We start from the raw sequence: 12,500 nt of genomic DNA, 5'->3' as shown, positions 1-12,500 counted from the left end.
CAGTCACCCCACGATTCGCATCCTTGATCACTTATTGGAACGTTTACATCATGGGTTCATTGCTGTGGCATTAAAATCTTTCAACTTCAGAAAAACTAACATTTTTAAGGACAATGCTATTTTATTATCTCTGGCTGTGTGTGGTATATACATTTGTGTTATTGTAGCATATTTTTATGTCATCGAAGTTAGAGAAAAAGAGGTTAGGGGTGTGTGTATGAGTTTCAAAGTGTGTGTACACAATTTGTTGTATTTGAGCATTTTGTGTGTGTGTGTATATGTCTGTTCATAGATATGTATAAACGAGCACACTTGTGTGTGTTTGTATCTTTTCTGCTATCTGATGTGTGATCTAATGCACATAAGGGATCAAATGCACATAAGGTTTATGCAAGTAAATCTATTCAAAATGTTTGCTACTGCTGCGACTGATACAATCCAGGTGACAAATGGTGTTGTAGCTTATCTAATGAAACTTTTACTTGAGGATAGATAAATGGTTTGGAACTCTGATAGAAATATTTTCAATTCTGGCCAAAAATTTTATGACCTTGTAACTTTGATCATTTTGGCCTTACAAAATATATAATGGTTTCTCTTCATTTATTGATGATATCCATAAGTTAAATACGCTATGTAATAAATTTGTAAGCTAGCTAGAGCGACATTGTAAATTGTGGTCATGTTGAAAACTATAAACGCACGCACACACACACACACACACACACACACACACACACACACACACACACACACACACACACACACACACACACACACACACACACACACACACACACACACACACACGCACATACACACACACAAACACAAACCCTGAATGCATAATCGCAAGGACAAAAACATATTGTAACACTCAGAGACAGAATCTGAAGAAAAATAACAGAAGCCTAAACAAAAGAACATTGAAAGTGCTTCTCGATGCTTGAAAGCTCTGTTGACACACATCGTCCTTGAAATGTCGGGCGTTTAGTTCCATTCACGAACGCAGCTGTAAAAGGACGAAAGATGGCATTTTTTATTGGGCAAATTAAGGCCATAATGACATAATTCTGGCTTTAAGTCCCTTCCATAATTAAACTGAATGAGCAGTGTGATTTTCCTAAATGCCGAAAAAGCTGTGGACGACCTCAAATGGAGTCAGTTTCAGAGAACAATTTATGGATTGGATGTAGTCAGTAATGGAACTGATGTGAGGTGTTCTGTGTAAAGAGAAACGGCACTACAAATTCGCCATGTCTCAGAAGAGTGGAAAAAATTATATATACACCATTTTTATCATAATTCATTGTTCTCAAGGATGGTAGATCTTATTATTAGTAGATTGAGGAAACGGCAGTGAAGAGAGATCACTAATATACTACAGTCCTGTTTTTGACGGAAAATAAGTAACACAAATTACTAAGTTATGTTTGAAATATATTGGCAGTAAAATTGTCAATAATTTAAATTTACAGCTTTAGGGATAAAAAATGTGTTCTTTTAGGAATCTGGAGCAGAACATCTCTCCAAATAGAAGCAAGTTCTTTAGAACATATAAATCTTGGCAATACTGATCAGTGCTCTTTTTAATGCAATTAACAATGAAATAATACTCATTCATTTAAACAATTTAAAGGCAATGAATATATAGATTTTTAACCATGAGTCTGTATGTGGTTTTTGGTAGTCAGAAACAGAATCTTTCAGAGTTGTCTGTATGTTTTTTTGTGGTGGAAGCTGTGATAGTGTGATACGAGGCCAAGCTTGTCTGTGAGATTTGAAGTGTGCTGTCACGGAGAATTGCACTAAAGATCAAAGTAGAAAACGACTCCAGACAGCCAAGGCCGTAGCTTGTATCATGAGACCAAGGAGTCGTCTAAGACGCACTACAACGGTGCTTGGGCAAATTAAAGTCCTCCTCTAGTATTAGTGTGAGACGTGATCTCCAGACGAGTATTTTGTAAGTCTTTTGGGAGTTTGTAGACTTACAGACTCTAGATATAAAGTGTGGTTAAACTTCTGGGTGTTTGTGGATTCGCGAACTCAGGACCTGAACTCTTTATGAACTTCTGGGAGTGGGGACTAGCTAGTTATTTGAGCAAATACTTAATATGACATATTATTATGCTGGATTTTTACGTTGAGTTTATGCTCTTACTTTGAAGATTTCAAAAATTATTACTGTAAATCGTACGAAATTTATTGGAAAATATCCAAACGACTCTCTCTCTCTCTCTCTCTCTCTCTCTCTCTCTCTCTCTCTCTCTCTCTCTCTCTCTCTCTCTCTCTCTCTCTCTCTCTCTCTCTCTCTCTCTCTCTCTCTCTCTCTCTCTATATATATATATATGTATATGTATATATATGCCTATATATATATATATATATATATATATATATATATATGTATATATATATATATATATATATATATATATATATATATATATATATATATATATATATATATATATGTATATATATATATATATATATATATATATATATATATATATATATATATATATATATATATATATATATGGTTGTCCAGCAGAGAGAGAGCCCCGTTATCTATTGCTCGGCCACTCTGACTAGCCATGTGATCGTTCAGACAGGATCACAGTGTACCCCTGGAAGAACCGTAGACAGTTGGTGAAGAAATACACGTGCGTTTCAACCTGAGCTAACACCTATGTTGACTTCAGTGTTACATATCCGGGTGGTGTTGCTTCTCACAGTATAGCAGCCAAGTGTCGTAAAGACAGAGATCGTGATCACCACATCAATTTTGTCCCCCTTTGCCTCGGAGAGACACTTGGTGACAGGGGTAAAAGTGCCACTAGGTTTTTGATGAATCTGGGTTCTAAGCTAATTGTCTCAACAAGAGACTCTAGAGGCACCCGCTTCCTCTTCCAGTGCCCCAGCGTGACAATACAGAAGGGAAAACACACTACATCCATGGTTCCTTCCCGCCATCTGAGGAGCTGGAGGAACTCGACTGTCTGTGACAACTAACTTTGTACAGTATATGTAACCAATATTGCATCCGAACACAGACGCCACTCCCAATGTTATTAACGATATCAAATATATTTCCTAGCTATTGTATTAAAATTCCTCCTTATTTAATGATACAATTAAGAGTTGTCTTCTTAGTTTCATCAATATATTTTGCCCAACATTCTGTATAATGCTGTATTATACTGTATCATGCTGTATCAAAAATTACAATAATGTTTAAGACTCATCAAGCAATCGTGGTTCCACTTACGAGATCTTATCTCGATCACCATGTCGCGTCGGTATTTACTAAACAGCTTACGGTCCGTAAAAAGTTACGAGGTCGCCAAGAACAACAATTACATCAGCACAATATATTCGTTATAATCACCATTACCTATAATTTTTAGTAATATTATAGGCAATAGGTAGTAAATAGGTAATAGGTAATAACCTATTCCTCCCTGCCTCCCCCATCCCCCCTCTTTCTCTCTCTCTCTCTCTCTCTCTCTCTCTCTCTCTCTCTCTCTCTCTCTCTCTCTCTCTCTCTCTCCCTCTCTCTCTCTCTCTCGGGAAAAGTTTACAATGAAAAACCTTCTATATATTTACCGTCCATTCGGGTCAATAGCGTTTGGACGAGGAACTGTCGATATTTACAACAGCAAAAACATTTCACTCGACTGTTTCACTCGTTAACGGCACTCAACTGGTTCCATCCTCACCGGCATGTTGAGACTGCTCTGTTTGCAAATTCTGTCTTAAGTTACTGTTTCCCGCTCGCAAGGTTTGTTTGGGGCGCCAGCTTCTATATTTTGCTGAACCTTTGTTCGATTTATCGCTTTTCTTTTAGTAAAGATTGTTTAAAGACACGGTTTACTGTTTGCAAAGTGATGAATTCTGGTACTTTTTTTACTGTTTACAAAGACTCCAAAAATCTTATTTTGTAAAGCCCGGCTCGGCTCCAGTGTGTGTTCAGTCTTTGCCACTTCTTGAATTTCTTCTGTCTGTCAGTATTTGTGTCGGTCTCGCTCTCTCTTTTTCTATGTCTGTCTAGCTGTTTATCTGTCTGTCTCTTTGTCTGTCGGTCTGTTTCTCAGTCTCTCTCTTTCTCTCTCTCTCTCTCTCTGTCTCTCTTTCTCCCTCTCTCTGTCTGTCTCTATCTCTCTCTCTCTCTATTACTTTTTCTCTTCAGTATATATATATATCTGTCTTTTTTCATCACTTTTTTATGAATACGGAACGGGCACCTCCGCAGATAATAAAGTTTCTTTTTCATTATAACCTCAAACTCGAGCCCAATTCACTTTATATCTAGTTCACCAAACAAGTAATTTGTCCTCTTTATCGTCAGCTGTCTATCAAGTTGCCTTATTTATTTTAGCTTTAAAAATCCGCTTGAATTTGCTTATTTGCGCAATATGTTAAATTTTCTGAAAAATATTGATCATATTAAAGTAATATTTTTAAATAACAAGTAATATTATATAATTTTATTAAAATTACTAATAGAAGAATGAATAAAATTATTGTTACACATGTAAATATTAATAATAAAAATAATAATAATAATAATAATAATAATACTAATAATAATAATAATAATAATAATAATCATATTAGTAATAAATATGATCACAGTATTGATAAGAATCGAAATAACAGCATTCATAATGAAGACTAATGTTATCTCTTATCGTCATTGCCATAAATATTAACGCAATTATTAATAACAGTAAATCCCCCCCCCCACCCCTATCCTCCCTTCGACCTTATCAATGTGTTACATGTATAAATTGCGTTATTATTTCATAAATAATGACATAGCGTTAGTTAAGGCGCTAACATTAGGTGTGCGAAGTATTTGTTAATACACACCTCTATCCCCCCTCGTTAACAAATTTGCTTAAAATCAAGTTTAGTTTCAGTCATATTGATAGGTTCTCACTTGATGTATATGTTCAGACTGTTTAATTAATGTCTTTATTGAGGTTGATTGCTATTAATTCCACATTCATTGAGATGCGTAAATTGATACAATTGCTGATAGTAATAATTAGGTTATTTAATAATTAATTACTCAATAAAGTGTTCTGCGTTATCTCATTTTTTTACTAATGAAGTATTTAGTATGGTTGAACAATTTAACTTGAGTTGCCTCGCTTTCCTTCCTCTCGTTAAACTATTTACGTTGATTACCCTCACTTCTTTCTCTCGATAAACTATTTACATTCAGTTACCTCATTTCCCTTTCCTTTGAGAAAGAATTACATCGCTTCTCTCCCTCTCGCTAAACTATTTATCTTGAATTACCTCTCTTCTCTCCCTTTCGATAAGCCTTTTTAAATAAAGCTAACTCGCTTTCCATCGTCTGGCTGAGTAGTTTATCTACAGTAACCTGGCTTCCATCCCTCTCACTAAAATATTTACCATGCGTTGCCTCGCTTCCCTCCCTCTCGTTAAACAATTTACCATGCGTTGCCTCGCTTCCCTCCCTATCGTTAAACAATTTACCTTGCGTTGCCTCGCTTCCCTCCCTATCGTTAAACTATTTACCATGCGTTGCCTCGCTTCCTTCCCTCTCGTTAAACTATTTACCATGCGTTGCCTCGCTTCCCTCCCTATCGTTAAACAATTTACCATGCGTTGCCTCGCTTCCCTCCCTATCGTTAAACTATTTACCTTGAGTTGCCTCGCTTCCATCCCTCTCTCTAAACTATTTACATGAAACGAAAGTTAGCTATCAATTGCAACATGACGAGCAGGTTTCAGCGAGTGATACACTGTGTTGTTTCGAGCTTACTAAACCCTTGACAATCCTTAGGCACTTTGTTGCAATTCTACTGACCTGGCGTTTGTAAATAATAATAAAAGGTGTGCCAAGACACTAATGTCTTGGATAAAATGTGGTGTCAAGTAAAGGAGAAAATGCATAATCCAAGAGAGTCATCAGTGATACTGTCTCGGGCAACTCCTTAAGTGGATGAATATATTAGTGGTCGTTAAACCTGTCTTTTACAATCTTTCACAGCTTCAGCTGCGATTGAGGTATTTGGTAGCATCAAGCTTTATCTCTAGAGACTGCAAAAAAATTTTTATTGATCATTACCTAAAAGAAAATAGCTTAAAGATTTGAATTGGAGGCTAATTTTCAGGCCCAAAACCGTGACGTACTATTTGCATATGTTATTCGTGTGTTATGGAGAAAATATTTTTACTCGTAAATTAGGAGAAAGAATTAAGGAAAGGAATCTTGCATTAGAGTAACTATCAAATAAACTTACCGTCAAGTCCAAAGGCCGAGGTGGCTTTTGCTGAAAACCCAAAGACGGTTAAAGCTGTTGAGATAAGGAGGAGTATAACTATCCAGCGGTTGGCAGATGAGGGTGCTGCTACCCCAAGAAGCCCGAGGGCGCTCATCGTCCTCACAGCTGACCCTTCTCCTTCCTCACACCCCAACAACTGCTAGCCACCACTAGCTATTGTACCACACTCTCATACGTGACTTATTTCATACCCCGTTTTATCTCCCTAAAAGTTGGGATAAAAATCGTATTTTTTTTTATCTATTTTCAGATCGTCCACTTTGTTTATCTAGAGCATGATAGGAGGACTTACTTATATTTTTATCCCCACAAAAAAATATGTTATTCATCGACGTAGCGATCCAAATTGACACGACATGAGAACTTCACTGGTCCAGAAACTTGGTTAAGAGCTCCCACCTGTCCGCACACCCCACCAGTACCACCCGAAGACCAGCTGAATGCGGCGATAGCCACAGGACGGAGTTACGGGTAAAGGTGCAGCGACAGAGTTTTCTCGTCAACTGGGAGACACAGATTCGTCCCGAACGCGACGCGGGACCGAGCAGCACTGAGGCTCCTCACCCAGTGCCAGCCTGGTCGGCCGAGGGCAGGAGACTGGGGGATGGGGGGTGACAGTGCAGAGGAGGGGGTAGGGGAGCCGTGGGACGTACACACACACAAACACAGGCACACGCACACACATACATACATATACTCACACACACCACCAGCAACGCCACCTACCCAGACTTGCCCCCTTGACTGCTACTGCGCCAAGCTCGCCTCTCTCTCTCTCTCTGTGTCTCTCTCTCTCTCTGTCTCTCTCTCTCTGTCTGTCTCTCTCTCTCTCTGTCTCTCTCTCTCTCTCTCTCTCTCTCTCTCTCTCTCTCTCTCTCTCTCTGTCTCTCTGTCTCTCTGTCTCTCTGTCTCTCTCTCTCTCTCTCTCTCTCTCTCTCTCTCTCTCTCTCTCTCTCTCCCTCTCCCTCTCCCTCTCTCTCTCTCTCTCTCTCTCTCTCTCTCTCTCTCTCTCTCTCTCTCTCTCTCTCTCTCTCTCTCTCTCTCTCTCTCTCTCTCTCTCAGATTTCCTAGAGAGAGAAAGTTCACAAATTAATTTTCAAATTTTCCATAAATTCACGACATATAGCTATAGAGTTAAAATTAATATTTTTTTTAACTCACTTGAGATAATTGTGCCATTAACCGAAGAGGGGAAAGAACGGCTCCGGGTCCCAACTTCAACCACCCCTCCAACCCTCTCTAATCTCAACTCTCTTCAGGTTCCTCACTACTTTCAATCTCAACACTGAACCTACTCCTCCACCTTTAGTCTCAACTCTCTTCAATTTGATTAATTCGAAATCGCTTCTCTTCTCATGTCCCATTATAGCAGTTCATAAGGCAATTAAATAAATTCTGAATCCACCACTCATTTATCTTTTCTTTATCTTTTGACTGGGTTAAAATCTTTGAAAAAATTCATGATTTTTTGGAAATGTCGAATCGTGAAGGCAGGGGAGGTTTGGATACTGGAAAAGCATTGGGAAATGAAACACCGAACTCATCTAAAAAAATATGGGAAGTGTCATCATTTCAGTCCGCCCTGAACTGTTATCAAGTCGATTGATTGATTGATAAAGATTAAGCCACATCAAAAGGTGGCACGGGCATGAATAGCCGTAAGTTATAAAGTCGGCATGTTGTTGTTTAAGATTCAGCTACTGGGTATAAATTTCCAAGTAGCACGGGCTATGGTGAGTCCGTAGTGGACTTACCTGGCACTGGAGCTGGGCTGTAACTGTTCCTAAAGTCGGTGATTGATTGATGGTTGATGAAGATTAAGCCACCCAAAACACGGGCATGAATAGCCGGTAGGTGGTGGCCCTTTTGAGCCATTACCAGTATCAAGAGCTGATACTGGAGATCTGTGGAGGTGCGACTGCACCCTGCGTGACGGGAGATGTCTCCCGTGGTAAAGTCGGTAGAGAAAGCCAATATATATATATACATATATATATATATATACATATATATATATATATATATATATATATATATATATATATATATATATATATATATATATATATATATATATATATAAGGGTTGAATATGAGGTGCAAAGGCGAGAAGGTGGAAGTATTCCATAAGAGTTAATAGGAATGATGAAACCGCCGAAGGTCCAATGGCTTTGTGTCTGGCTACTCTTTCTCTGTCTATTACAAGGCTATGCACAGTGATATGAATATACATATATTTTCCTATCATCCTACTTCGGATAAGAATAGTGTTTTCACCTCACGCTTCCTCCGGGCCTTACGCATCAATAACTCTCAGTTTCTTGATTGTGAAATTTCCTTTCTTATCATATCCTTCTCTGACGTTAGTTATTCATGAAGTCTTATCAACCTTGCTTATTCTTAAGTTAAAAGCTCTTTCTTTCATCATAAACCTGTTCCGATCTCCAGACACACTCTGTTGTGACTTTCTTTAAAAAAATCACTAATACCCATCGTGTTGATAAAAAAGTGACTCTTTGACACTACTTTGTAGTAATGTGACTCATCCTTGTCTTGCTGCCAATGTTGCTGGCGTTGATTAGTTTCCTCTTCCTCTTGTTGTTTTGAACACTTTGGTGAAACTGCCTATACTCGTAATGACTGACTGAAAGAACACAATAAATTGTTAAGTCTGCAGACACAAAGAATGTTATATCCTGTCATGGTAATCATCCTATAGTTTGGTCTTCTTTACAAATAAAATCATGCATCTACTCTACACAAACGCCGTCCTGTCGAACGTGGTCTCATACACAACAGACCTGTCATTAACCTTAGTCTTAGCTTTCCTGCTTGTTGACGCTTGCCTATATTAGTGCTTTATTAAATGTTCTAACTTTTTTTAACAAACGTGATTTGACTTTATCTCCTTCGTGTTCTCTTTCTTTATTTATTCTTATGTTACCTGTTTTGTCTCTATTTTATTTATTTCCCTTTGCCATTAAGCCTTCTGCAGTTTTCTTTATTCATATTAACTTCTATGGAATACGTCAACTTTCTGGTCTTTCACGTCACAGTCTTATCTGGTATATTGACCTTCTTCCTTTTCCTTGTATGACTTGATAATACTCAGGGACGGACCAAAATGTCGTCACTCAATTTATTTTCAGATGCGTAGGGTTTGTTTCGAATCCCTCTTAAGGCGAGATGTTTACAAACAGAGCATACTTCTTTCCACATCCCAGCTGATCTGGATGTGATGTAAGGGGAGGTGGGTGAATAGCGCTTTTGAGATCTCTTTTTAACTTTCGAATGAATTGGTATTAGACTTGAGGCCAATCAAATGGCGGGGAGGGTTATTAAGGACTTCACACGAAGCTTAGTGATCTACCAACAAGTATATTTTAGTTCTGAACATAGTGTACATATACCGAGATATGAGATGTACCTCTTGATGTGTACCTTTTGGAAACCTCTTGACGTGGGGGGATTAGTCAACAGGTCCCAAGGAATCATATAAAGTTTACCTCTTGTGCATATCATTACTCCTATTATATATTAACTTTAACATTTTGATATCTGCTTCAAATGGCGTGATAAGGATATATGAATTAGCGAAATTATAAAAGGTTTATTGATCCATGGTAGCCAATCTCTGTGTTCTTCATCGTTCAGTTATATTTTTATGTAACCAACGCTTAAAAGAATCGAGCGACTCTACGTTATTTATGTTACCTGGCAATATGTTTTACGAATATACAATCATTTTTCCAAATCAGTATTTACCGAACTATTTTGTGAGTCTAAACTCAACCAATTTGTTTCCAGTGTTTTGTGTAACATTTTCTGATGATATTTTTAATACCCCTAGTAATACCCCCCCCCCCACTCCGTGTTTTATATTTTTATCGGTTTGTATTCTTCAATCACATCTTCTATTCCTCTTAGTGAAACTAGAAAATGTATATTTAACATTTATAATATTTAAAAAAGGCAGGCTACTAATGTCCGGAATTAGATTTATTGTCTTTTTCGAGCATTTTCAATGAATAAATTTTACAGTACGGTGCTCAGAACTAATCACTCATGGGTGGGGACAATGTGATCATAACTTCCCAATTAATTCTCGTAAAAGAAGTTGTTTTATTTTGTAGGAATTCTTTTCATTCCTTCCTTCTGTTGATATGATGTGTATTTTTTCATCTTCGTAATCATTTTTGAGTGTCTTAGTGTGCTCTAAACCCGTATCCAGCTATCCACAGCAGGATTTTTGTTTTGGATGTCTGCGTGAATGGCTGGAAGACAACTTGATGTTTTTCAAACAAACCTTTTGAGCCAGTCTGACCGTCAGGTGCCCTCTGGGTGCTTCAGAAAGACAAGACAAGTATACAGACTTACAAACAGGCACAGGAGCACAGGCACAGGAGACAAACAGGCACAGGAGCACAGGCACAGGAGACAAACAGGCACAGGAGCACAGGACAGGAGCACAGGCACAGGAGACAAACAGGCACAGGAGCACAGGCACAGGAGACAAACAGGCACAGGAGCACAGGCACAGGAGCACAGGCACAGGAGACAAACAGGCACAGGAGCACAGGCACAGGAGACAAACAGGCACAGGAGCACAGGCACAGGAGCACAGGCACAGGAGACAAACAGGCACAGGAGACAAACAGGCACAGGAGCACAGGCATAGGAGCACAGGCACAGGAGACAAACGGGCACAGGGGAATCAGGGAACACAGGTGGACTCCCCCAGCCTGACAATTACGAAACACGAGTCACTTCCGGCAGGTAAACATACGCTTCGTTGTACCTAGTTTCAATTCACAAGTTATTTCGTTAATTCATGATTTTTTTCTTCTGTTGTTACATTTCAGTTATCGAGGTTTCCTAATGGCCTCTTCTTCTGTTTAGTAGACGTTGTGAAATTCTTGTGTGTTTAAGGAATTTTTGTTTTCACTTTACCATAAGTTTTCCAGGAATCTCAGTGGGGGGGGGTTTGCTTCTGGGTATGGCTGGAATATAACCACAAAGCCAGCGTTCCCTTGAATGTGTGTGTGTGTGTGTGTGTGTGTGTGTGTGTGTGTGTGTGTGTGTGTACTCACCTAGTTGTGTTAGCAGGGGTTGAACTCTGGTTCTTTGGTCCAGATCTTTGGTGTGTGTGTGTGATGCAGGTCTTTGGTGTGTCCAGGTCTGTGTCCAGGGTGTCCAGGTCTTTGGTGTGTATGTGTGTGTGTGTGTGTGTGTGTGTGTGTGTGTGTGTGTGTGTGTGTGTGTGTGTGTGTGTGTGTGTGTGTACTCACCTAGTTGTGTTTGCAGGGGTTGAGCTCTGGCTCTTTGGTCCAGATCTTTGGTGTGTGTGTATGATGCAGGTCTTTGGTGTGTCCAGGTCTGTGTCCAGGGTGTCCAGGTCTTTGGTGTGTATGTGTGTGTGTGTGTGTGTGTGTGTGTGTGTGTGTGTGTGTGTGTGTGTGTGTGTGTGTGTGTGTGTGTGTGTGTGTGTGTGTGTGTGTGTGTGTGTGTGTGTGTACTCACCTATTTGTACTCACCTCACCTATTTGTGCTTGCGGGAGTTGAGCTTTGGCTATTTGGTCCCGCCTCTCAACTGTTAATCAACTGGTGTACAGGTTCCTGAGCCTACTGGGCTCTATCATATCAACATTTAAAACTGTGTATGGAGTCAGCCTCCACCACATCACTGCCTAATGCATTCCATCCGTTAACTACTCTGACACTGAAAAAGTTCCTCCTAACGTCTCTGTGGCTCATGTGGGTACTCAGTTTCCACCTGTGTCCCCTTGTTCGCGTCTCGCCAGTGTTGAATAGTTTATCCTTGTGTGTGTGTGTATGTGCTTGTGTGTGTGTGTGCTTGTGTGCATGTGTGTGTATGTGTATTTGGTCTATCGCGGATCTGAGTTTCAAACGGAGATATTCTGAAAAATATTGATAATTTAATCTTCAGAGCTGACCTTGAATTGAAATATTACCTAGAAAACCTAACATGTGTAGGCTGAACTAACATGGGTTAAGCCTCAACACGATGAAATTGTAAATGTCCTTGTATTAGAGATATTTATTTGATGAAAAATCAGCTCTCGATTGACTGAATAATTCCCTGAAAATAAAATAGTTACGTTGTTGATTGTGTAAATGTTCAAAGGTAGTTAATTTAAAAGCATCTGGTCCGTT

At 39.0% G+C, this 12,500-nt stretch overlaps 1 protein-coding gene across 1 annotated transcript in view; it reads right to left on the bottom strand.

Annotated features, from left to right (window-relative positions):
* The window catches only part of LOC138368628 (limbic system-associated membrane protein-like), a 258,549-nt gene extending 251,674 nt beyond the window's left edge, over positions 1 to 6,875 (bottom strand). The window contains exon 1 of the mRNA XM_069331250.1: positions 6,285 to 6,875. Coding sequence (XP_069187351.1) covers positions 6,285 to 6,420 — 136 coding nt within the window. The 5' untranslated portion in view covers positions 6,421 to 6,875. The remainder of the gene's footprint in view (positions 1 to 6,284) is intronic.
* Positions 6,876 to 12,500: the final 5,625 nt, after the last annotated feature.

Source organism: Procambarus clarkii, chromosome 25, assembly GCF_040958095.1.
Source record: "Procambarus clarkii isolate CNS0578487 chromosome 25, FALCON_Pclarkii_2.0, whole genome shotgun sequence".
Taxonomy (NCBI): domain Eukaryota; kingdom Metazoa; phylum Arthropoda; class Malacostraca; order Decapoda; family Cambaridae; genus Procambarus; species Procambarus clarkii.
The sequence above is the reverse complement of the archived record's forward strand: the minus strand, read 5'-3'. Positions and strand labels throughout refer to the sequence as shown.